This window comes from Nomascus leucogenys, chromosome 10 (assembly GCF_006542625.1).
Source record: "Nomascus leucogenys isolate Asia chromosome 10, Asia_NLE_v1, whole genome shotgun sequence".
Taxonomy (NCBI): Eukaryota; Metazoa; Chordata; class Mammalia; order Primates; family Hylobatidae; genus Nomascus; species Nomascus leucogenys.
Genome location: NC_044390.1, coordinates 76,280,681 through 76,307,851, shown reverse-complemented (window position 1 = coordinate 76,307,851; position 27,171 = coordinate 76,280,681). Strand labels below are relative to the sequence as shown.

General features: G+C 45.9%; 1 protein-coding gene across 2 annotated transcripts in view; it reads right to left on the bottom strand.

Annotated features, from left to right (window-relative positions):
• The window catches only part of ACACB (acetyl-CoA carboxylase beta), a 157,923-nt gene that overhangs the window by 64,283 nt on the left and 66,469 nt on the right, over nucleotides 1–27,171 (bottom strand). For both annotated transcript variants that reach the window (XM_030821335.1, XM_030821336.1), the window contains 10 exons: nucleotides 24,384–24,593; nucleotides 23,594–23,764; nucleotides 17,752–17,913; nucleotides 15,367–15,530; nucleotides 11,702–11,852; nucleotides 11,515–11,618; nucleotides 9,583–9,664; nucleotides 6,199–6,344; nucleotides 3,791–3,941; nucleotides 1,675–1,809 (listed from right to left, as the gene is read on the bottom strand). In XM_030821335.1, coding sequence (XP_030677195.1) covers nucleotides 1,675–1,809; nucleotides 3,791–3,941; nucleotides 6,199–6,344; nucleotides 9,583–9,664; nucleotides 11,515–11,618; nucleotides 11,702–11,852; nucleotides 15,367–15,530; nucleotides 17,752–17,913; nucleotides 23,594–23,764; nucleotides 24,384–24,593 — 1,476 coding nt within the window. The remainder of the gene's footprint in view (nucleotides 1–1,674; nucleotides 1,810–3,790; nucleotides 3,942–6,198; nucleotides 6,345–9,582; nucleotides 9,665–11,514; nucleotides 11,619–11,701; nucleotides 11,853–15,366; nucleotides 15,531–17,751; nucleotides 17,914–23,593; nucleotides 23,765–24,383; nucleotides 24,594–27,171) is intronic.

Genomic DNA, 27,171 nt, shown 5'->3' with positions numbered 1-27,171 from the left:
ACCATATGCAATGTGCTAACCTGGATGGGATCCTGGACAATAGGTAAAAACTAAGAAAATCGTACACTCATGTTCATAGCTGCCTTATTCACAGTAGCCAAAAGGTAGAAACAATCCAAGTGTCCATCAGTGGATGAGTGGATAAACAAAATGTGATTCACCCCTACAAGGGAATATTATGCAGCCTTAAAAAACAGGGAAATTCTGCCACATGCTATAAGATGGATGAAACTTGGAGACATTATGCTAAATGAAATAAGCTAGTCACAAAAGGCCAGATACTATATAGATTCCACCTATATGAGGCACCTAGAGGAGTTGAATTGATAGAGAGAAAGCAGAACAGTGGTTGCCAGGGGCTGGAGGGAGGAGGGAGTTACTATTTAACGAGTGTCAAGTTTCGGTTTTGCAAGTGCTGGAGATGGATGATGGTGATGGTTGTGCAACAATGTGAATGGATTTAATACTGCTCAAGAGAACATTTAAAAAAGGCTAAGATGGTAAATTTTATGTTATGTGTATTTAACCATAATTTTTTAAAAATGATCTGAGGAAATCTGAGTGAACAAAATGTAACAATATTGGTTCATTAAATGTGACAAATGGACCATATTATCGCAATAATAGGTAAATTTAAAAGTTAATTATTATTTGTAAACAATAATACCTAAGATATCAATACTAGTTCATTAAATATGACAAATGGACAACACTTGTGCAATAATAGTTAAATTAATAACAGTAAATTGATAACAATAGTAATTAATTGAGGCCAGGTGCAGTGGCTCACACCTGTAATCCCATCACTTTGGGAGGCTGAGGAGGGTGGATCACCTGAGGTCAGGAGTTCAAGACCAGCATGGCCAACATGGTGAAACCCTGTCTCTACTAAAAATACAAAAATTAGCCAGTATGGTGGTACACACCTATGATCCCCAGCTACTCAGGAGGCTGAGGCAAGAGAATCACTTGAACCCAGGAGGCGGAGGTTGCAGTGAGCCGAGATCATACCACTGCACTCCAGCCTGGGCGACAGAGCGAGAGTCTGTCTCAAAAAAAAAAAGAATAATACTAACAATTAATTGAATAATAATTAAATGAATGACGGGGAAACTGGCTACAGAGAATAAGGGAACTATGTACTACTTACATAACTGCTCTGTACATCTAAAACTATACTAAAAATTAAGTCTATTAAAAAGAAAAGGTGGTCAATGGTCAAGAATGCCCTCATTGAGGGGAAGACATTGGAATCGAAGCTCCCAGGAGTTGAGAGTGAACCCTGCAAAGTCTGGGGTAGGTCCTTCATGGCAGAGAGGACAGCCCCCAGGAGGGAGGGGTCCAGTGTATTCAAGTAACTGATGGGGAGAGGGACAGAGGAGAAAGGCAGAGAAGAAAGCAGGGAACAGCTAGCTCACTTGGGGTCTTGTAGGTCACTGGCAGAAATTGGGTTTTATTCTAAGCAGGATGGAGAGCCACAGGGAGGGATCTGAGCAAAGCAGGGCATGCTTCCTTGTGTTTCTGCACCATCACGGTGGCTGCTGCGATGAGCTCTGTCTGCAGGTGGAGGCAGGAAAAGAGCTACCAGCCTTGAGTCCACCTGTCTCACTGAACCAGCGGAGGCCACGAGTGCACCCGCACCAGCCAGAGCACTTGGGTCATGGAGCCACATACCGGGTGGACTTTAGAAGGGTCATCAAGCTCCAGCCTGGCCACCACGCAGCCTGCTTCCAGCACGGCACCTGGACGCTTGATGTACTTCACCCGGCCACTTTCCTGCACGTTCAGGGTCATGATCATCTTCATCACCTATTTCGTAAAAAGAAGAAATAGTACAGAGCCCACCAGGATTGACACCCAGAGCCACCCAGAACTAGTGATGCCAGAGCAGGGATGCGCCATTTAAACAGAATGACTCCCTGCGTAGTGTGCAGGCAGAAGGGACAAGGAAAAGTGACCTTTACTGGAAGCCTGCTAAGTGCCAGGCAAGTGCCATTCAATCTGCAAAGCCAGCCAAGGAGGTGTTTATGATGCCCATTTTACAGATATGGAAACTGATGTTTATTTCTAAAGGGAGAGTCTTCTCTTAGAAACACTGTTAAATCATATTACACAGAGTGGTTCACATACACGTTCCTAAAACGTACTGCATAAATCAAACATTTTGTGAATGGTTTGTTTTATTAAAGGCACTTAGAAAACCCTCAGGGAACACTCTGTGAAATGGAGAATCTGCTCATCAGCCCTTTTAATTTTCCCGAATGTCTGGATACGTGGATGGCATGAGCTTTGTCACCATGGTGTCGGCTGCAGAGCCAGGACTGTGCTATCTCTCTTGCTTTGCAGTTCACAGCTTGGGCACCCAAGTCAGCCAGGCCTGGACTAGAATCCCAGGACCTGCCCCCCACCAATACCTCTGTGATCTTCAGAAGTGGCTCTCCTCCTTGAGCCTCAGTTTCCCCAAGTGTAAAATGAGGAATAATGACAGTTTCACCTCTTAGGGCTCTTACGAGGATTAAATGAGATGCAGATCCTGCCATGCAGCAGGTCAATACGCAGTAGCTACTATTACTGATGTATTTTCATTGCTATTATTGTTGTTATTTTCTGGGTTTGAATCCTGGCTTTGTGTGACCTCCAGCGAGTTTCTTAGCCTGCCTGGGCCCAGCTTTTTTATAAAATGGGGATCACATTTGTGCCCATCTCATATATTTGCTGGGAAGGTTAAAAAATAAAGATCAGTAAAATGCTTAGAACAGCACCTGCCACATGGTTATGGCTTGGCAAGTGTTGGCTTAACACCTTTCAATCACTGCTGGGGTCAATATTTAATATTTAATCACTGATTGACAATAATTGTTATTGTCAATCAATTCTTGGCTGTGTGCAATGGCTCATGCCTGCAATCCCAGCATTTTCAGAGGCCAGAGCAGGTGGATCACCTGAGCTCAGGTGTTTGACCAGCTTGGGCAACATGACGAAACCCTGTCACTACCAAAAACACAAAATATTAAGCCAGGCATGGTGGTGCACGCCTGTAATCCCAACTACTTGGAAGGCTGAGGTGGGAGGATCACTTGAGCCTGGGAGGCGGAGTTTGCAGTGAGACAAGATCACGCCACTACACTCCAGCCTGGGTGACAGACTGAGACTGTCTCAAAAAAAAAAAAAAAAAAATCAAGGAAACTGATTTACACAACAGTTTACAGAACAGTTACGTAAATAGTACAGAGAGTTCCCATATTCTCTGTACCCAGTTTCTCTGTCATTAACCTTCTTACTCATTCCTGGGGAGATGTGCATTTTTTGAAGTTATTTATTTATTTATTTTTTGAGATGGAGTCTTTCTCTGTCGCTCAGGCTGGAGTGCAGTGGTGCCATCTCAGCTCACTGCAAGCTCTGCCTCCCAGGTTCATGCCATCCTCCTGCCTCAGCCTCCCGAGTAGCTGGGACTATAGGCGCCTGCCACCATGCTCAGCTAATTTTTTGTATTTTTAGTAGAGACAGGGTTTCACCATGTTAGCCAGGATGGTCTTGATCTCCTGACCTCATGATCCACCCGCCTTGGCCTCCTAAAGTGCTGGGATTACAGGCATGAGCCACCCCCGGCCTGAAGTTTTTTTCTTCGAATACTTCAGGGGATTTGGCTGAAATCCACAGACTGATTCCCTTAGAAATTTGCAGACAGCGGCCAAGGGGAGAGGTAGGCCTGTTTGTTCAGACATGGGACAAAGCCAGAGGAGTGGGAGTTTGAGGGTTCAGGATTCCCCACGGCCGGCTCTGCAGTCACCTCCATCTCGGCGTAGCTGCTCCCAGCCTCAACGTGGCCCCCGTCCTCCACTGTGTACTGTGTCAGCTTCCCAGCCGAGGGGGATCTCAGGACCGTAGGATCGTTCTCCTTCTCAAACACACATGTCTTATTGCCGATGGTAATTCGGTAACTGGGAGAGAGGAGGAGTAGGGTAGGGAGACTGATGAGGACCACCAACTCAGCAAGCTCTAGTCCAGCTTTCAATACCATTTCCCCTTCCTAAAGGGGGAGTGTACCCTCTACATTCCCAAAGGGTGGCATTTGATAGTTATCTCAGAGACATTGAGAGTGAGGTGGGTGAACAAAAAGGCTGTGATGCTTTCTTTTTTTTTTTTTTTTTTTTGAGACGGAGTCTCGCTCTGTCGCCCAGGCTGGAGTGCAGTGGTGCGATCTCGGCTCACTGCAGGCTCCGCCTCCCGGGTTCACGCCATTCTCCTGTCTCAGCCTCCCGAGTAGCTGGGACTACAGGCGCCCACCACCATGCCCAGCTAATTTTTTTTTTTTGTATTTTTAGTAAAGACAAGGTTTCACCATGTTAGCCAGGATGGCCTCGATCTCCTGACCTTGTGATCCACCCACCTCAGCCTCCCAAAGTGCTGGGATTACAGGCGTGAGCCACCGTGCCCGGCCAAGGCTGTGATGCTTTCTTTGGGAGGATCGCTTGAGGCCAGGAGTTCAAGACAAGCTTGGGCAACACAGTGAGACCCCGTCTCTACAAAAAATTAAAAAAAAAATAGCTGGGCGTGGTAGCATATGCCAGTAGTCCCAGCTACTCAGGAGGCTGAGGCAGGAGAATCATTTGAGCCCAGGAGTTCGAGGCTATTGTGAGCTATAATTACTCTGTCACCCAGGCTGGAGTGCAGTGGCACAATCATGGTTCACTGAAGCCTCGACCTCCCTGGGGTCAGGTGATCCTCCCATCACAAACCCCTAAATTGCTGGGACTACAGGCACATGCCACCACACTTGGCTAATCATTGTATTTTATAGAGATGGGGTTTTGCCATGTTGCCCAGGCTAGTCTCAAACTTCTGGACTCAAGCGATCAGGGTCTCACTCTTGCCTAGGCTGGGCAACAGAGTAAGAACCAATCTTTAAAATAAAATAGAATAAAATAAAATAAAATAATAAAAAGGATGTGACCCTTTTTTGGCTGAAAGCTGGTTCCTTTTACTGACATACTTCCAACAGGGCCTGACACAGAAAACTCAATCAGTGGATATGATTCGACAAATATTTACTGACTCACAGTCTTAACCTTTGAACTGGGGAGAGTGGAACCTATAGTAATCCTGAACATTCTTGGCAGATAGAACATGGGTTAAAAAAGAGATAACAGGCAGGGTGCAGTGGCTCATGCCTGCAATCCCAGCACTTTGGGAGGCCAAGGCTGGCCAACTGCTTGAGTCCAGAAGTTCAAGACCAGCCTGGGCAACATGGCAAAACCCCGTCTCTACAAAAAATACAAAAATTAGCCGGGCGTGGTGGCACATGCCCGTAGTCCCAGTAACTTGGGGGACTGAGGTGGGGGGATCATCTCGGAGCCCACGGAAGTTGAGGCTGCAGTGAGTCATGATGGCGCCATTGCACTCCAGCCTGGGTGAGAGAGCGAGACCCTCTCTCAAAAAAAAAAAAAAAAAAAGGAGATAACAAAATATTACTCTGGCATAAACCCAGTCTGCCTTCTTCCAAAACATTGAGGATTGAGAAGAGAGTCTCCACCCTCTAAATGGAGCTTTTCAGACATCTCTTCCCCTTTCATCACCTTGGCCAGGGTCTGTTTCATTGCATGATCTTGGGGTGATCAGACACACTAGAGGCGGGGCATCTTTGGGGCCTATCTTACTATCTCACAAGCCCCTGTGCTAAGAGCTTCCAGGGCATCTTGTGTGTTACCCATCAGGTACACGACACCCTTTCCTGCCACTATCTGTTTGTTCAGTGTGTCATCTTCCCCAGTGGGCTGGAAGCTCCGCGAGTCATGCCCAGAATGCTATCCCAACACCCAGCACAGCGCCTGGTACGGAGGAGCTTAGTAGGTCACTGCCACACTAACTGGGTGGATACCAGAGCCCAGATGCACAGGCAGCAGGCACCTTGTCACACACCTTGCAGGCCACGGAGCCGAGAGTCACGTCCCTTTCAGCTCTGAATCCCCACCAACCAGGTTACCAAAAAAGGGCCTCCTAGGATCCTCCCCTAAATATCTGCCAGTTGCACAGAATTCCAACTAAGAGATTAACTTCTCTGCACGCCCCCAGAATTTACCGGAGAGGCACCTTCTCTAAGACCCTTGGACCTGCACATAGGCCAGCACTGTGTTTTCCATGCCTAGGACAGAGAGCTGTGCACACCCAACCCACAGTAGGACTCGCACCCCCACGCACCTGTCAACCTCTTCCTTCATGTAGGTGGTGTAGCTGTTCCCATTGTAGGAGAGCAGGAGCCCCCCATCATTCAGCCGGTGGGCGTCGATCTCGATGTGGCAGCCATTCATGATGAGAACGAACATGGTCAGAGACTGCCGGGCCACCTGTGGGGACAAGCCCCTTGTCACTGCCTGGGTTCAGAATGTGCTCCCAGAGCACTGTTTGGCCCCGCTAACAACAAACAAGAGCTGGTTGTCCACCACAGAGGGCCAAGATGAACACTCCTGTCTCTCGGACCCAGCCCTCACAATCCCTGCCAAGGAAGCAGCTGCTGATGGGGCTGGGGGAGGCCTGGAGTAGCGAGCCACATCTGCCCCATGAGTAGGCTAATGGCCGCTGATATAGTCCCTGTCAAGCCGTGTTGGCAACTGCATGTCCTCTGGGGCTAGAGACTCCCTTCTGATTTCTGTCTCCAGCTCTCACTCTGTGTGAGGCAGCCCCAGAGACTCCACCAGCAGACAGATGCAATGGACTAAACTTTTGTGTCCCCGCAAAATTCATAAGTTGAAATCCCAACCCCTAATGTGATGGCTTTAGGAGGTGGATGCTTTGGGAGGTGATGAGATCATGAAGGTGGGGCCCTTGTAAAAGAGACTAGTGCCCTTATAAAAGATCCCCTCTAGAGCTCTGTGGCCCGTTTCTGACATCTAAGGACATAGTGAAAGGACAGCATCTATGAAACGAAAGGTGGGTCCTCAGTAGATACCAAATCTGCCAGTATCTTGATATTGACCTTCCCAGCCTAGAGAATTGTGAGAAATACAGTGTGTGGTTTAGAAGCCACTCAGTCTTTGGTATTTTATGACAGTAGCCCAAATGGACTAAGACACCTGGACACGGACTAGGGCTCTGCCCCCCAGACCCAGCTCTGCCCAGGAGCACACAAGAACTCTGGGACACATGAGAGAGACACAGCCAAGCCCTGGCCCCAGCACTACATCTCCCTCCAGGAAGAGCGCCTGCCCCATCTGGTACTTCAGTTCAGTTTTCTCTCAGAAAACACACACCCTAAAGGGCTTTCAACCTATAAAATTCACAGTTTATGACACAAGGTAGCAAGAAATAGAGGAATGTGTATTGCAGCATTATTTGTAATAACAACAAAAATTGGAACCAAATTAGCAAGCCAACAACCTTGCGATGGAACACTCTAGATCTGCCCTGTCTGATATGGTGACCCCTAACCACAAACAGCTATTTAAATTAACCAAAATTAAATAAAATGTAAAATTCAGTTCCTCAGTCACACTGGCCACTTTCAAGTGCTCAGTTACCGCATAAGGGCAGCATCTTGGACACAGCAGATAGGGAACGTTCCCTATCTGAAGGACAGTGCCACAGACATGAGTTTAGACGCGTGTTTAAAAAAACTTGTTAGTAACATGGAAAACTTTATGCCATGATCATATCAAAGCTGTAAAACTGTATTTGCACTATGACCTCAACTTTGTAAAATTAATGCAAAAGGAAAAAAATATATAACAAAGATTTGCTAAAATGTTCACCAGGATTACTTCTAGGCATTAGCACATGATGGAATTGTTTTCCTGATTTTTTATGCTCGCTTGAGATTTTGAAATTTTCTACATTGTGCATATGTGACATTTAAAATCAAGTTGGGGGCAGCCAGGTCCCTAAAGGTAGCCAAGAGGCATTAGGGGCAAAGGAGGATGATTGTGAAAGCACACCCTGATTAATGACACACAGGTTTAGTTGAACTAAAGCCCCCAAATCTCCCAAGTTGTGAGTTCTACTCATGCTCATCAATATTAAATAGAAAGTATTAATTAAAGAAAACAAAAATTCTGTCTCAGAAGCAGACTCAAACTCTGTCCTCTTTTCCCTCCTGACAATGTGAGGCTGGGAAGTACTGGGCAGGCCTGGGCTTACAGGGGACACAGCCTCCTGCCATTGCACTGGAACCCGGGGCACTGATGCCACAGCCGGCTTACCCCAACAAGGACCTTGGGCCCAGAACACTATGGCTAGGACACCAAGCCTCACCCCCTACCGTGCATCTCAGAGACATTTCTGACACTGTTGAATTGACCTTGGATGGCCCACAAAGGGCAACTAGGCACTTCTGACAGAGGAGAGCAACCAGAGTAAGCCCCAGGGACTCCAGTAGCAAACCAGGGAAGACGCCAGAAATCCACAGGTGGTGCAGAGACAGAGAACAAAACCAGCCTCAGAGCCCCTGAAAACAGACCCGGGCCCACTATTCTGTCTCAGCAAAGGCCCAGCTCACATTCTACAGGGGTTGAATAATATCCTCCAAAATTCATGGCCTTCCTGGAACCTCGGAATGTGACCTTATTTGGAATGAGGTCTCTGCAGATGCAATTAAGATGAAATCATACTGGATTAGGGTGGGCGCTAAATCCAATGTGACTGGTGTTCTTACAAGAGAAGAGACACAAAGACACAGTCATGGAAGATAATGTGAACACACACACACACCACACACACACAGAGGCAGAGGCCAGGGGTGTGGCTCATGACTGCAATCCCAGCACTTTGGGAGGCCAATGTGAACACACATACACACACACACACACACACACACACACACACACACACACACACAGGCAGAGGCCAGGGGTGGCTCATGCCTATAATCCCAGCACTTTGGGAGGCCAAGGCAGGCAGATCACTTGAGCTCAGGAGTTCAAGACCAGCCTAGGCAACATGGTGAAATCCCATTTCTACTAAAAATACAAAAATTAGCCAGGCATGGTGGCATATGCCTATAATGTCAGCTACTCGGGGGGCTGAGGCAGAAGAATTCCTTGAACCTGGGAGAAGGAGGTTGCAGTGAGCCAAGACTGCGCCACTGCACTCCAGCCTGGGTGACAGAGTGAGGCTCCATTTGAAAAAAAAAAAAAAAAACAACAGAGACAGAGACTGGGGCAAGGCATCCACAAGCCAAAAATCACCAGGGACTGCCAGCAGCACCAGAAGCTGGGGAGGCTCAGAACAGATCCTGCCCCAGCGCCTTCAGACAGACCATGGCCCGCCAACACCTTGATTTTAGACTTGGCTTCCAGAACTGGGACAGAATAAATTTTTCTTGGTTTAAACTGGTTTGTGGTACCTTGTTACTGCAGCTACAGGAAACTTATCCACGCTCCACTGTGCCCTCTGCGGACCGCACAGCCCTACGTGTTCTAAAAGCCAAAGTGTTTAGGTGTCAAGGTCACGGACTACATGGGGATTCCCGAGGAACACAAGAGCTCAAACCCAAGCATGAGCAAATCCACTCCAGGGATGGTTCATGGAAGAAAGAAACTCCCTGAAGCTTGCAGAGTGTTGGAGACATTGGAGAGGCACGGGGGCATTTACCTTGAGAATGTACTTAATGCCTCCGTAAATTAATTCCACATCTACGAGGTTCAGTAGCGAATCCGCTGGGAGGACCTGGCCCCTGAAAGAAAAGACAGGGTTGTGGTCAGCCTTGGGAGGGACTGAGAACTCCACAGCCAACCCTTGCATTTAAAAAAATTAAATGCCCTCTGAGGCTAGAGTCTCCCTTCTGATTCCTGTCTCCAGCTCTCACTCTGGGTGAGGCAGCCCCGGAGACTCCACCAGCAGCCAGGTACAATGGACTAAACATTTGTGTCCCCGCAAAATTCATAAGTTGAAATCCCAGCCCCTAATGTGATGCAGCTCTCTGCATCAGCAAACCTGACTGCACTAAAAATGCTAAGCCTGGACCAGGCGCAATGGTTCACGCCTGTAATCCCTGCACCTTGGGAGACCGAGGCAGGCGGATCACTTGAGGCCAAGAGTTCGAGACCAGCCTGGCCAACATGGCAAAATCCCATCTCTACTAAAAATACAAAAATTAGCCGGGCATGGTGGCATGCGCCTGTCATCCCAGCTACTTGGGAGGCTGAAGCACAAGCATTGCTTGAACACGGGAGGCGGAGGTTGCAGTGAACTGAGATCACACCATTGCCCTCCAGCCTGGGTGACAGAGCAAGACTGTATCTCAAAAAAAAAAAAAGCTAAGTCTGATTAAAAGGCATGCACAGAACCTGAATCACCCCGAGGAGGCTGATATTGCTCAGAACTTAAGGAATTAGCACTTGCTGAAGGATTTGAAATCTTAAAAAGGCTTTTCAGGAGCAAAGTCCATAACGGTCTCTTGGGAAAATTTCACATATGGGATCCTTCCTCCTGCTTATGAAAGAAACCAGAGCAGGGACTGTGATTCTACTACTGTTCAAAAGCATAACCAAGCACTAAAAACATTTCTCACCAGGCGCAGTGGTTCACACCTATAATCTCAGCACTTTCAGAGTTGAGGCAGGAGGATTGCTTGAGGCCATGAGTTTGAGACCAGCCTGGGGGGCAACATAGTGAGACCCCCATCTATACAAAAAGTTAAAAAAATTGGCCAGGCATGATGGCATGCACTGGTGGTCCCAACTACTTGGGAGGCTGAGGTGGGCAGATCACTGGAGCCCAGGAAGTTGAGGCTGCAGTGAGCCGTGATCATACCACTGCACTCTAGCCTGGGTGACAGCCTGGATGACAGAGCAAGATTCTGTCTCAAAAAAAAAAAAAAAAAAGTTTATCCTTTATTTTCTTTTTGATAGTTCCTTTGCCTCTTGCAGCAGTCCTCAGCTGGGGGTGATTATTTTGCTCCTTAACCCTGGGACATTGGGCAATGTCTGGAGATATATTTGATTGTCATGACTCAGAGGGAAGGGCTGCTGCTGGCATTTAGTGGGTAGAGGCCAGGAATGCTGCTAACATCCTACGATGCACAGGACGGGCTCCCAAACAAAAAAGGATCCCGCACAAAATGTTAAGGGTGCTGAGGCTGAGAAACCCCGGCCTATCCTAACAGAGATTGCCTGGTTGCTTTCCATTCTGGTCCATTTCATGATGACCCTCTGATTCTGGTGAGGGTCTGGGAATGCACCCACTTGTAGAGATGACCTTTAAGCCACTTTGCTTCCTAAATCCACCTCCTTGAACTCAGAACTCCTGACTATTATGATGTACCTTACACAAGACAGCATGGATCCGTACACAACAGCCTGTACACTGACTGCCACCCTGGCCTCAAGAATCCCATTCCCTAACCCACGGCCTCTTCAAGGGTGGCCTAGGTTGATCCGCAGAGGAATTTCCCAGAGGCAAGACTGGAGGAGAGACTCACCAATTGCCTGGTGACTAATTGGCCACACGAATAAAGGAGACAGATTCAGCCTCCTAAGCCGCTAACACATCACAAAAGCAGAAGCGAACTGCCACAGCCCCTACCTTTCCAGGGAGTGTAAGAAATCTGTCATGCACGTTCTGAACATCGCATCGGCCACGTTCAAGGCCCCGCATACCACCCCAAGCATGATATCTGGTTTCTCCGCCTAGGAGAGAATGCACTTCAGTATCCTCAGGAAGCCGAGGTCTCGGCCATCCAGAGGGGAGACACAGGCAGCTCACTCCCTACCTGCACTTTCTCAGCAATGAGGTAGTCCAACCACCCAGTGTCGATGTCATTGTTCTGGAAGCTCTCAGTCTCCAGGAGGTTAATGAGGTATTCCACGGTAGTCCTAAAGTCGCCTCGGATGGACAGTTCCTTCAAAGCCACCACCATGTTCCTTGAAGGGAAAGGCACATGGATCATTTTCCAAATTCATGCACATATCAACAGAGTTGCTGCAATGATGTGGTTCAGAGAACTAGAAAAGCACAGGAGTGGCCGGGTGTGGTGGCTCATGCCTGTAATCCCAGCACTTTGGGAGGTTGAGGCAGGCGTATTACTTGAGGTCAGGAGTTCAAGACCAGCCTGGCCAACATGGCGAAACCCATCTCTACCAAAAATACAAAAATTAGCTCAGCATGGTGGAAGACGCCTGTAATCTCAGCTACTCAGGAGGCTGAGGCAGGAGAATCACTTGAATCTGGGAGGCAGAGGTTGCAGTGAGATGAGATCACACCACTGCACTCCAGGCTGGGCGACAGAGCAAGACTCTGTCTCCAAAAAAAAAAAAAAAAAAAAAACAGAAAAGAAAAGCACAGGAGTTAAGAGAGGGCTCTGACTGACACAGCCAGCGCATTGAATCAGCGCCAGGGTTTACTGCCTGGCTAATCTTGGCCAACTGACTTGAGAACTCTGGGCCTCAGTTTCCTCATATGGAAAATGGGGAAATAGCCCTGACTTCATGAGGGTGTTCAAGAATTGAAATGAGACAATCCATGTAATGCACATGGTCATTGATCAATAAATATTAACTACAATGAACGTGATTAGTTATTATTGTTATAATTATTGACTATAATAGTTAATGATTAGTAGAGAAAGAACCGGCCAGGCATGGTGGTTCATGCCTATAATCCCACTGCTTTGGGAGTCTGAGGTGGGAGGATTGCTTGAGGCCACGAGTTCAAGACCAGCCTGGGCAACATAGTGAGACCCCATCTCTACAAAAAAATTTTTTAAATCAGCCAAGCATGGTGGTATGTGACTGTAGTCCCAGCTACTCAGGAGGCTGAAGGGGGAGGATCGCTTGAGCCCAGGAGTTTGAGGCTGCAATGAGCTATGATCACACTACTGCACTCCAGCCTGGGCAACACAGTGAGACACTATCTCTTAAAAGAAGAAAAAAACAAAGGGAAATTGGTCACTGCCTCTGTCTCTCCCTTGACCTATTCAAATCTCCTGTCCCCAGAGCTGGTGCCACCCTCTCACCATCCACACAGCTGCTCTGCCTGGTGTGTGTGGGGTGCACCTGCAGATGGACGGCACTGTCACCCAGCTCAGGGGCCTGGTGGGCCCCATCGCTGCCTCTTCCCAACACACAGCCTCCAAATCTCCAAGAGCACCAGTTCAAATGGCTAAACCTCAGGCCGGTTGCAGTGTCTCACGCCTGTAATCCCAACACTTTGGGAGACCGAGGCGGGTGGATCACCTGAGGTCAGGAGTTTGAGACCAGCCTGACCAACATGGAGAAATCCTGTCTCTACTAAAAATACAAAACTAGCCGGGCGTGGTGGGACGCGCCTATAGTCCCAGCTACTCGGGAAGCTCAGCCTTATGAATTCATGGTGAGTGTGGGCAGGTATCTGAACACCTCTTCTTCTGGGAGAGAAAGCTTTCTTTTTTCTTTTTTTTTTTTTTGAGATGGAGTTTCACTCTTGTTGCCCAGGCTGGAGTGAAATGGCACGATCTCAGCTCACTGCAACCTCCATCTCCCAGGTTCAAGCAATTCTCCTGCCTCAGCCTCCCGAGTAGCTGGGATTACAGAAGGCCAGCAGGATGCCCAGCTAATTTCTGTATTTTTAGTAGAGACAGGGTTTCGTCATGTTGGCCAGGCTGGTCTCGAACTCCTGGCTTCAAGTGATCTGCCCACCTTGGCCTCCCAAAGTGCTGGGATTACAGGCGTGAGCCACTGTGCCTGGCCGAGTAAGCTTTCATGTCTTGCAGCATCCTGTGTGCTGTCAGCAGGTAATGGGGAAGGACACTGATGACCCCATTTTGGGGGTGAGAAAATGAAGACCCAGTGAGGTCCAACAAGGGTATCCATATGCCATGAAAAGTCAGCTGTGGGTCTGGAAGCTGGGTCTGAGAGTTAACCCGCTGGCCCCACGGGTGAGTGACTTGTCCCAGTTTCCTTGGGGCGGTCCCCATTTTAGCACTGAGAAGTCCTTCAACCTGAGAAACCGGTGCTAGGAAAACGAGGACAGTTGATCCCCCTACTGGACTCTCACTAAGAGCAATAAGAAAAGCTGGAATTTCTGCCTGTGAGTTCTGTTGAAGTTGCGGTTGGTCCAGTCGTAGCATGTGACAAGCCACAGGTCACTACACTCGGAGGGGTCTGGGCTGGCTGATCTATCTTCCGCCTCCTCCCATTAAGCCCTTTTTGCTGCAATCTTCCATAAACTTCAAGGATCTCTATTTTTCACTAAGCATGATTAAAATTAATTATTCTAAGCTGGCAAAGAAAACCTGATCATCAAAACTGCCCAACTCAATTTAATTCGTGGCTAAGTGCCCCAGGTCAGATTTTAATGCTAAGGCCTTTGGGATTTTTTCACTCTGAAGTGCAGTTACCCACACAAAAACATTTAATTACAAAGTAAACTAGTTTTATACCTTTCCACACCCTTGTCAAGTCAGGAGAAGTGTCGGATGTGGTGTGTCAGAATTTAGGGGTCCCTCTGTCAATGTGGGCTTCTCAGCTCTGCAGAAACTATCATAAGTATGGGAGGACTTGGCTGAGCTGGGGACATGGGGCTGCTGTCACAGGCCTCAGGGTGGTGGGTGGTTCATAGCAGGACACACTCCTTAAAATTTAGTCTTTGGTGTCAAATACAACCAATTAGAGAACTACTGACAAGGTTTAAATGTAAAGGAGTTTCCCTCCCCCTTTCTTCAGCTATAGTACTTAGCACCTTTTACACTTTGGGTATCTCCTAGAACAAACTTTAGATCCCCTTCAAGCTAGACCTCTTATAAGCTCAAGACCAAATGACCTTGGTGCACTCATTTTACTTTGTGGATCTTCAATAAAGGAAAAGGGCAGGCTTTGATCTTGAACTTCAAGCACAGGGTATTTAAAATGGGGCCTACCCTGTGATTTACTTTTCTTGGTCTCCTGAAATGCTACTGTATCTGAAGCCCCAGGGGACTGTTTCATTTCTTAAAGGAAGGAATTGGGAAAAGGAGGAAGTGGGAAGGGAGGGAAAGAAGGAAGGAAGGAAAGAAGGAGGAAGAAAGGGAGGGGGAGGAAAGCAGAGAAGGCAGGAAAAGAAGGATGGAGGGAAGAAGGGAGGAAGAAAGAAGGAAGGAAGACAGGGAGGAAGGGAGGAAAGAAGGGAAGGGGAGGAGAAGGGAGGGGAGGAAGGAAGGGAGGGGAAGGGATGGAAGGGGAGGGGAGGGCAGAAGATGGGAGGAAGGAAGGAAGAAAGGAAGGCAGGAAGACAACGGAAGGGAAGGAAGGAAGAAAGGAGAAAGGCTGAGAGGGAGGGAAGAAGGAAGGAAGGGAGGAGAAAGAGAAGGAAGGAAGAGGGGAAGAAGGGAGAGAGGGAGGGAAGGAGGAAGGAAGGAAGGAAGGAAGGAAGGAAGGAAGGAAGGAAGGAAGGAAGGAAGGAGGGAAAGAAAGAAATACTGACGAAATGGCCTCTTCCCGGTTCTCTCCCCAGGAGAAGCAGTGCCCAAACTGGGAATCCGCAAACTCGTGCAAGCCTCCAGTAGCGGCCACGCTGAAGTAACCCCACACGTTCTTGCTGCTCCGGAAATTCAGTTCCTGGACAGTCCCGGAGCTCGGCTTAAAACCCTGGAGTCCGGACAGAAAATGCAAAATGGAAGAAATCATTACTCCAGATATATTTTCATCAGAATTCAGTCCTGGGAAAACCCAAGAACCCCTACCCTAACCAAAAGCTTAGGGTACTCAGTAAAACACTGATGTCTCTTGTTACACGTATGGATGTATCTATTCATGGGTGTACCCATATGAGCACCTCAATGCCTATAATTCTTATTTTTTTAACTGTAAAAAAATAACCAAGTTGGGTCAGTCGCAGTGGCTCATGTCTGTAATCCCAGCACTTTGGGAGGCAGAGGTAGGAGGATCACTTGAGCCCAGGAGTTCAAAACCAGCCAGAGTAACATCAGGAGACCCCATCTCTACAAAAAATAAAAAAAATTAGCCAGGTGTGGTGGCACACGCCTGTAGTCCCATCTACTTGTGGGGCTGAGGCAGGAGGATCTCTTGAGCCCAGGAGATTAGGCTGCAGTGAGGCATGACTACGCCACTGCACTCCTGCCTGGGTGACAGAGCTAGACACTGTCTCAAATAAATAAATAAATTAAATAAGCCAGTTGGGACAGAGATGGCAGTGCAAGTGTTAAATGGGCGAATGTTGACGATTGTTGGAGCTGAGTGAAGGGACATTCTGATTTTATATGCTTGACATTTCAAAAATAAAAAGTTTAAATAAAAGTGAAGACAGGTTAGATTTCCAATTCTGGATAATGAAAACCTCTGCAGGTGAAGAAATCCAGGGCGTCCTGGGCAGGGCCCTTGCTGCTAGGGAAGAGGCTATTTCGTCGGTATTTCCTTCCTTTCTTCTCTCCTTCCTTCCTCCTTCCCTCCCTCCTTCCCTCTCTCCCTTCGTCCTTCCTCACTCCCCTCTTCCCTCCTTCCTTTCCTACCCCTTCCTCCCTTCCTCCCTCCATCCCCCTCTTCCTCACCCCATCGGCCAGGCTGCTGCCAACACACAGCTGATCCCCTCTTGGGGGACGGCCCGTCTCCCTCTGAGTACAATTTTCGTAGAGTGGGTAGACAGGGCACCTCTCACTGGGATTAGGGCTCCTGAACTAAGGGACGAAGGATTTGGGGAGAGGTATGTAGAGGTGAGAGATGGAGCGACCCAAGTGCCTGGGCTGTTACCATACCTGGTCCTCCATCCTCCCAGGAACCTGGGAACGAGCCATCATCCCTCCAAAAAATTCCCTTTTTGTGTGTCCCCCCAGAGTCAGTGTTTGGTTCACAGCCAAGAACCCCAAACGAATACAGCTACCCTAGCTTAAAATTATTTAATTAAAAGGGGTGGAGGTGTATCCTCTCTTACCCCCAGTTTCCTGAGTGTAATAATTAAGCAATTAAGTTGTAGTAGATTGATGAGTCCTGTGACAATCAACGGTCGGTATGCATGTAAACTGTAAGGGATGCCAGTTGGTTTGTTTTTTAAGACCCAAGTAAGACCAAGTCACAAAGGGACTCTCCACAATGAGCCAGACTTTATACTGTGACAAAAAGCACGCGGGGCCAGAAATCCAAGGACTAGGGTTCTAAACCTGGCTGCTTGTCCCAAAGACAGGCATGGCTTTTGGAGTCCACTGCTGGGTCTCAGCAGGTCCCAGGTGGGAGACAGGAAGCAAGTTACCCCAGGCTCTTTGCCTGTAATGTGGGGTGACAATGTCCAGCAGCAGTAGTGTCCTGTAAGTGAGCACTGAGACCCAGGAAGGCTCGGCCCAGAGCCTGGCAATAATCCCAAAATCCAGTAAATCCAGCCGGGTGTGGTGGCTCATGCCTGTAATCCCAACACTTTGGGAGGCCGACGCGGGTGGATCACTCGAGGTCAGGAGTTCCAGACCAGCCTGGCCAATATGGTGAAACCCCGTTTCTACTAAAAATACAAAAATTAGCCAGGCGTGGTGGCGGGCGCCTGTAATCCCAGCTACTTGGGAGACTGAGGCAGGAGAATCTCTTGAACCTGGGAGGCGGAGGTTGTAGTGAGCCAAGATCGCGCCACTACACTCCAGCCTGGGTGACAGGGTGAGACTCCAACTCAAAAAAATAAAAATAAATAAAAATAAAAATCCAATAATCTGATAAACCACGGCATGTCCCTTCCCATGCCTCAGCTTCCCCATTTGTAAACTGAGATGCCTGTATAGCTTGTGGGTGTCTCTTCTCAGGCTAACATCCAGGGTGCCCCACATGCTGGGAGATCTGAGATGGTGGAAACACAGGGGCCCCCATAACTTGCCTCGTCTGGGTTTTCGCTGGTGATTCTGGCGGCAATGACGTGGCCTCGGGCGAGGGGAGGGTTTGAGGGGGTTTCAAAAGAAATGGGAGTCACTCCCCATGGTGACTCTCCGTACAGAAGCCGGATATCCTTCAGCCGGTGCAGTGGCACGCCCATGGCGATCTAAAATCAAGAGATCCAACCCACAGACTGTCAGTCCTACCAGAACACGGCCCCAAAACACCAGGCACAGTGGTAGATGCAACAGAGGTTCAGTCAATGATTTCGGATATACAGACACTACTCTATAGACAACATGGTGCTCTGCTGTGGCCAGAGAGCCAAAGAAGGAAAAAGCCATAAGGCATGAACTTTTCACAGTGGAGCAAATAGTACAGTTGGGATAAGGAAAGATATTTATGAAACAACATCACACAACACGAAAATACATGCATCAAGTAAAAGCACTAGACTTTTAGAGCTAGGGAAGGTGAGAAGTAACCATGTTGGCTGCAGAGTTAAAGGAAGTTTTTGTAAAGGGCACCCGAAGAGGAAACTGGACATGAAGAATGGGTAAAAAGTAGACAACTATGGAACCAGCTTAACCGAATGATCAGGTTTAACATGCTTCATGATGGGATGTATTAAGGACACAACACCTGTGTAGTATTCTGCCAAAATGTGTAGCAGGAATCGAACCAGGAAGAAATAATCAGAGAGATCCAGTGAGGGACATTCTGCCCGAGCTCCTCAAAAATGCCAGTGTCCCTGTCTGTAATCCCAGCACTTTGGGAGGCTGAAGCAGGCAGATCGCTTGAGCCTAGGAGTTGGAGACCAGCCTGGGCAACATAATGAGACCCCATCTCTACAGAAAAAATTAAAAAAACATTATCCAGGCATGGTGACTTGCACCTGTGGTCCCAGCTACTCAGGAGGCTGAGGTGGGAGGATCTCTCGAGTCTGGGAGGTTGAAGCTGTAGTGAGTCATGATTGCACCACTGCACTCCAGCCTGAGTGACAGAGTGAGACTCCACCACCAAAAAAAAAAAAAAAAAACAAATTTAATGCCAATATCAAGGATGAAAAAAGACTATGGAATGCTTTCAGATTAAAGAGATTAAAGACACATGAAAATAAAATGGAATGTGTCACCCTGGGTTGGATCCTGGATTTAAGAGACAAAAAACAGCCATAAAAAGACATTATTGGAACAACAGGGAAAATATTTAATGTGAATGGTATATATTAGATATAGATGTGGTATCAATGCTCTATTTCTCAAGTGTCATAATTGCACTGGCACGTTGGGCCAGAATGCTCTCGTTCTAGGAGGCCTTTAGAATGAAGTATTCAGAGGCCATATGTTACGAAGGTTCACTCAAACCATTGCTCAAAAGATTGAGCCCATGGCCGGGCACAGTGGTGCACACCTGTAATGCCAGCATTTTGGGAGGCCGAGGTGGGCTGATTAGTTGAGGTCAGGAGTTTGAGACCAGCCTGGCCAACATGGTGAAGCCCCATCTCTACTAAAAATATAAAAATTAGCTGGGTATGGTGGCAGGCACCTATAATCCCAGCTACTCGGGAGGCTGAGGCAGGAGAATCGCTTGAACCTGGGAGGTGGAGGTTGCAGTGAGCCAAGATTGCACCACTGCACTCCAGCCTGGGTGAAAGGGCGAGACGCCACCTCAAAGAAAAAAAAAAGATTGAGCCCCCTAAAATTATACAAACCGGCAGAAGAGAGACAAAGCAAATGTGGCAACTGATGGATCTACATGCAGGGCATATGGGTATTAATTGTATCATTCTTGCAACTTTTTTGAAATCTTTCAAACTAAAAAAAAATAGAGAAAACTTTTTTTAAAATTCTGCTGAAGGAAGAAAAAGAGGAAGGGAGAGAGACCAGCCTGGGCAACATAATGAGACCCCATTATGGGAAGAAAGAAGGAAAAAAGGAAGAAAGCAATAAAAATAATTTAGAGAAGAAATAAAGGACATCCAAATTGGAAAGGAAGAAGTCCAATTATCCTTGTTTACAGATTATATGATCTTAAAATTGGAAAAACGTAAAGAATCCACCAAAAAACAATTCGAAATGACAAACGAATTCAGTAAATCTACAGGATACAAAATCAGCATATAAAAATCAGTAGCATTTCTATATGCCAAGAGTGAATGGTCTGGAAAAAAAAATCAAGAAAGTAGTCCATTTATGATAGCTACAAATAAAATAAAATCCCTGGAATAAACTTACCCAAAGAAGTGAAAGGTCTCTATAATAAAAAGCATAAAACACTGATGTGAGAAATTGAAGAGGACACACAAAAATGGAAAGATATTCCATGTTCATGGTTTGGAAGAATCAGCATTGTTAAAATGGCTACATTACCCAAAGCAATCTGTAGATTCAATGCAATCCCTATCAAAATACCAATGACATTCTTCACAGAAATAGAAAAAAAAAATCCTAAAGTTTATATGGAAACACAAAAGACCCAGAATAGCCAATATCATCCTGAATAAAAAGAACAAACACTGGAGGAATCCAATTACCTGACTATGAGTTATATTATAGAGCTACAGTAACCAAAACAGGGTGGTACTGACATAAAAACAAACACATAGATCAATGGGACAGAATAGAGAATCCAGAAACAAATCCATACATCTACAGTGAACTCATTTTTGACAAACTTGCAAAGAACATGCAATGGGGAAAAAGTCTCTTCAATAAATGGTGCTGGGAAAACTGGATATCCATACGCAGAATCATAAATGAAGAATCAAATTCTTCAAATCAAAATGGACTAAAGACTTAAATCTAAGACCTGAACTTATGAAACTACTAGAAGAAAACATTGGGGGAACTCTCAGGAACATCAGTCTGGGCAAAAATTTATTGAGTAATACCCCAAAGACACAGACAACTAAAGCAAAAAAAGGACAAATGGGATCACATCAAGTTAAGACACTTCTGCACAGCAAAGGAAACAATCAACAAAGGGAAGAGACAATCCACAGCATGGGAGAAAACATTTGTAAACTAGCCACCTGACAAGGGATTAATAACCAGAATACATAAGAAGCTCAAGGATGAGCATGGTGACTTATGCCTGTAACACCAGCACTTTGGGAGGCTGAGGTGAGAGGGTTGCTTGAACCCAAGAGTTTGAGACCAGCCTAGACAACATAGTGAGACCTTATCTCTACAAAAAATTTTAAAAAGTTAGCTGGGCATGGTGTTGCACACCTGTAGTCTCAGCTACTCAGGAGGTTGATGTGGGAGAATCGCTTGAGCCCAGGAGGTCAAGACTGCAGTGAGCCATGATCATGCCACTGCATTCCTGCCTGGGCAACAGAGCAAGGACCTGGCTCAAAAAGAAAAAAGAAGCTAAAACAACTCAGTAGGAAAAAAGTCTCATGAATCCAATTAAAAATAGACAAAAGATCTGAATAGACATTTCCCAAAAGAAGACATATGAATGGCAAACAGGCATAGGAAAAGGCGCCAACATCACTGATCATCAGAGAAATGCAAATCAAAACCACAATGAGACATCATCTCACTCCAGTTAAAATGGCTTTTATCCAAAAGACAGGCAATAAGAAATACTAACAGCTGGGCACGGTGGCTCAAGGCTGTAATCCCAGCACTTTGGGAGGCTGAGGCGGGTGGATCACGAGGTCAGGAGATCAAGACTATCCTGGATAACACAGTGAAACCCCATCTCTACTAAATATACAAAAAATTAGCCGGGCGTCGTGGCACACGCCTGTAGTCCCAGCTACTCAGGAAGCTGAGGCAGGAGAATTGTTCGAACCATGAGGCAGAGGTTGCAGTGAGCCAAGATTGCACCACTGTACTCCAGCCTGGGTGACAAAGCAAGACTCACTCTCAAAAAAAAAAAAAAAAAAAAAGAAAAGAAAACAGAAAAAGAAATGCTAGCAAGGACGTGGAGAAAAGGGACCCCTCATACACTGTTGGTAGGACTGAAAATTAGTACAACCACTATGGAGGACAATATGGAGGTTCCTTAAAAAACTAAAAGTAGAACTACCAATCTAGCAATCCTACTGCCAAATATATACTCAAAAGAAAGGGAATCAGTATATCGAAGAGTATCTGTACTCCCATGTTTATTGTAGCACTATTCACAATAGCCAAGATTTGGAATCAACCTTTAAATGTCCATCAACAGATGACTGGATAAAGAAAACTGGAAAGGAAGAAGTCCAACTATCCTTGTTTACAGATGATATGATCTTAAAATTGGAAAAACCTAAAGAATCCACCAAAAGACGATTCGAATTGACAAACAAATTCAGTAAATCTACAGGATACAAAATCAACATATAAAAATCAGTAGCATTTCTATATGCCAAGAGTGAATGGTCTGGAAAAAAAGTCTGTACAGGCCAGGTGCAGTGGCTCGTGCCTGTAATCCTAGCACTTTGGGAAGTCGAGGTGGGCAGATCATCTGAGGTCAGGAGTTTGAGACCAGCCTGGCCAATATGGTGAAACCCCATCTCTACTAAAAATGCAAAAATTAGCTGGGCATGGTAGTGTGCACCCGTAATCCCAACTACTAGGGAGGTTGAGGCGGGATAATTGCTTGAACCCAAGAGGTGGGTATTGTAGTGAGCCGAGATTGCACCACTACACTCCAGCCTGGGCGACAGAGCAAGACTCCATCTCAAAAAAAAAAAAAAAAAAAAAAAAAAAAAGAAAAAGGAAAAAGAAAATGTGGTATATACACACAATGGAGTACTATTCAGACATGAAAAAGAATGAGACCATGATTTGCAACAACATGGATGGAACTGAAGAATATTATGTTAAATGAAATGAGCCAGGCACAGAAAAACAAACTTTGCATGTTCTTACTCATTTGTGGGAGCTAAAAATTAAAATAATGGAACTCACAGACACAGAGAGTAGAATGATGGTTACCAGAGGCTGGAAAGGAAGAGGTAGGGGCATGGAAAGCGAGGATGGTTAATTGGCGCAAAAATGTAGTGATTAAGAGAACAAATACGGCCTGGTATTTGATATAGTACAACAGGGCGACTACAGTCAACAATAATTTATTGTACATTTTAAAATTAACTAAAAGAGTATAATTGGAATATTCATAACACCATAACACAAAGAAAGGATAAATGCTGGAGGGGGATGGATACCCATTTACCCTGATGTGATTATTACACATTGTATGCCTGGGAGGCGGAGGCTGCAGTGAGCTGAGATTGCACCACTGCACTCCAGCCTGGGCAACAGAGCAAGACTCCGTCTCAAAAAAAACAAAAACAAAAACAAAAATCTCTTGCACCCTATAAATATATAGACTTACTATATACCCATAAAAATTAAAAATTAAAAAAAAAATTTAGAGTTTCCTTTAACCCAAGGGGTTATAACTCTGGATCACATATTCTTAACAGGGGTGATACTGCCTCTGAAGAGACAAATACTTGTTCTTGGGAGTGAAAAAAACTCACTCTTTTCATGAATAAAGCACAGATATATCTATGATATCCAAACAGGTATGTGGTATATTTGTGATATTAAAATTTCACAAGACAGGGATTAGGCTATAAAATGTTTCCAAAGGATGCTTGCAGGGAGTGATAATGATAACAAGGTTAAGAAACATTTCTCTAGGTCTATGAATGTCCTGAAATTGTATAAAAGATATTTTCCCAGGGAGAACTGTAGCTTTTACAGATTTCTCAAAGTGCTCTTTGGCCAGTCATTCCCCTGGGACAGTCAGCCAAGAGATGGGCGGGATGGACTAATGGGAGCAGCACATGGACCCCTGACCCAGGGCAGAGAAGTCCCAGGGCCCCGAGCCCGTTTTCTCACCTGTAGCTGGGCGGCCGGCAGATTGACGTCAGCAATCATTTCTGTGCAGGGATGTTCCACCTGCAAGCGAGGATTCAGCTCCAAGAAGTGGAAGCTGCCGTCCTGGCTATAGAGGTATTCCACTGTCCCTGCACTCACATAGCCCACGGTCTTGGCCAGGCGGACGGCACACTGTGAAGAAACAGAAAGAGGCCAAGGGGGTTCCAGAGGTCTTTTCAGGGAACTGTAAATGGTGACTATCAGTTCCTTCACCAAATGCAGACTGAGCACCTGCTACATGTGAAAGATTTTGGGACTGGCCAGGTGTGGTGGCTCATGCCTATCACCCTAGCGCTTAAGGAGGCCAAGGCGGGAGGATCACTTGAGGCCAGGAGTTCAAGGCCAGCCTGGGCAACATAGCAAGACTCTGTCTCTACAAAAAAATTTTTTAAAAAATTAGCTGGACATGATGACATGTTCCTGTAGTCCCAGCTACTCGGGAGGCTGAGGTGGGAGGATCACTTGAGCCCAGGACTTACAGGCTGCTGTGAACTATCATCGCACCACTGCAGTCCAGCCTGGCAACACAGTGAGACTCTGTCTCAAAAAAGAAAAGAAATATTTGGGGAGTTCACAGACTGGCTAATCCAATAAACCTGTGTGATGCTGAAATCACCTCTGGAATGGGCCCTCGTCCCTCTTGTTAGGCACCCATGCCACCATTCGGCCACACTGACCGTAGAAAGTTCTTCCTGACTCTGAGCTGAGACGGCTCTCTCTGAAGCTGCCCCCTGGGCTCTGAGAAGTGTACCTGCTCCATGAACTCGAATATGGCCAGAGGGGCGATGGTGGCCGGTGCTTCCTCTACGATCTTCTGATGCCGCCGCTGGATGGAGCAGTCGCGACCAAACAGAGACACAGCATTCCCATACTGGTCAGCGAGGATCTGAACTTCCAGGTGACGGGCGTGCTGGGCCAGCTTCATGAGAAAGATGGGCGAGCCTGGGATCTCACTCTGTACCTGTCGGGGGAAGCAGAGCAGCCTGATCTTCATGGGGAAACCAGCTCTGGAAGCTTCTGGAAGTTCTCAGGAGAGAACATAAAACAAACGCAGTAATGTGTTTAGGGTACTCATCTAGGACTCTGCTGATCTTTTACTTTCGTTGTCTCAAAGACATAATATTCTGTGGAGTCTTGACTCCACAGTAACAAGGAGAAAGGGGGCCCAGGTTGGGGAGGGCCCCAGGTGGGAAAGAACAATGAACAACCACTCGAGAGATGGCTAATCACAAAACAACTCCAGGACATAATGACCTCATAGCCCCTCCTTCAGCACCACCCGATAAAACCTCCCACCAGCCCTTGCCTCTTTGCAGATAGCCGCTTCTCTGCTGTGCTGCCTGTTGCAATCTTGCAACATATTTTCATACTTCCTCCAATAAATCTGCCTTTCTTTACCTACAACTGTCTTAGTAAATTCCTTTACCAGCTGCACCACCAGCCCCAGATAGTCACTACCTGCAACAGATTCTCTTTTTTAAGTCAAACTTTGTGAAATGGTAAAATCTCCCCACAATCACATCCCCTAAAGATATCGCACTGTTAAGAGTTTGGTGTCCAAACTGGCTTTCTTCTATGCATATAGCAACACATACAGAGAAAGTTTCTTTGAATGAAAATGGGACCAAAACACACTAATCTGTGGTTGTCTTTTTCTTCCACTTACTGCACTTTCTCAGCTAGCTCTCCCGGGTGGAACCTAAGGACAAACTTACTTCATCCTGTTAAGAGCTGAAAGGCAATGTTTTATAGGGATGTCTTCTAGAGATTCTTAAAGACAATGTGAAAAGTATTCACGTGCAATGATTTCTAAGACAAATTAAGTTTAAAAAAATAATTTGCAATAATGAATGGGATGAACTCACGCAAAAAATAATAAAACAACTGTATGAATGTCTATGTAAAAGTATATACAGGGACAGTGCTGAAAAGAGCCCCCCCACCATCAGCAGCTGCTAATAGTGGTTACATCTGAGAAAGGAGAGTTGGAAGGTGATGGGGAAAAGGGTTTTTCCTTTTTTATTCTTAACACATGGCTGACTTGATTGACTCTACGTTAAGAACATATTCATAGTGCACTCATATAAGTAAAATAAAAAAGCTTGGGCATCTGTGTGCACATGAGGGCCTGGGGTATGTGGGAACTCTCTATTCTTTCTGCTCCATTTTGCTGTGACCCCAAAACTACTCTAATAAATAAAGTCTATTTTTTAAAAAGCAAAAAAGCTTTAAAATCTGTATGACCCCTAATGCAATATGGAATCCAGGACTGAATCCTGCAACAGGAAAGGGACATTGGTGCAAAAACGGATGAAATTCAATCTAGTCTGGAGTTTACCAAACAGAAAAGTGCCCATGTTAATCTCTTAGTTGCAAAGTTATATGAAAAATGTTAACGAGTGAAACTGGGTGAAGGATAGATGTGAACTTTCTGTACTGCTGCTGCAACTTCCCTTTTAATATCAATTCTTCCCCCCACCCAAATCCCCAAAACACCTGTACACCCCAACAGCGATACAATGGTAGTGAAACTGCTGCTTTATACAACATTCACATATCATACCAAGAGTGGTATAATTAGTAAAACTCCTAGAAAGCAATGTACTGATATGTGTTTCAAAGTGCATGTAAAGTGTGTGCTATTTAACTAAGTCTTTCTCCCCAAGTCTTTATCCAAGAAAATAATTAAGAAGAAGAAAAACGAGCTAAGTGTTATTTATAGTACTAAATATCATATTATACTATAGTATTATTATTCATAATAAAGTAGAAATAAGCTAAACATTTAACAAAAAAGGAAAGGTTTCATAAATAAGGCTATAGCCACACATAAAATATTGAGTAATCATCAAAATAATTGCCAAGGCAGGAATAACATAATAATATTCATGATCTACAATTTGGAATGCTTTAAATGCAGAACAAAATTTTGTGTAGACTGAATACAGCTCTTTAAAATATACATATGAAGAAGGTCTAGAAGAAAAGCTAGAAATATTAAAATAGCTTTAAGAATGGGAAGATTGTCAGTATAAATGTTTTCTAAACATTGCTAATAACAGACATAAGGTTTTAAAAGAGGAAAACTAGCTACCAGTAAGTAAATATGCAATTCGTTCCTACAGTTAAAATTGATCAGGCGGGGTGCAGTGGATCACACCCATAATCCCAGCACTTTGGGAGGCCAGGGTGGGCGGATCACTCAAGGCCAAGAGTTTGAGACCAGCCCAGCCAACATGGTGAAACTCTGTCTCTACTAAAAAGACAAAAATGAGCGGGGTGTGGTGGCACACGCCTGTAATCCCAGCTACTCAGGAGGCTGAGGCACTAGAATCATTTGAACCTGGGAGGCAGAGGTTGCAGTGAGCTGAGATTGTGCCACTGCACCCCAGCCTGGGTGACAGAGTGAGGCTCTGTCTCAAAAATAAAATAAAATAGATCATCTAGAAACATTAGAAATACCAAGAGTACTAAAATTTATAAAATATCCCATTCCTCTATAGGCCAACATAGTCACAAACAGCTATTTTGATCCTGTA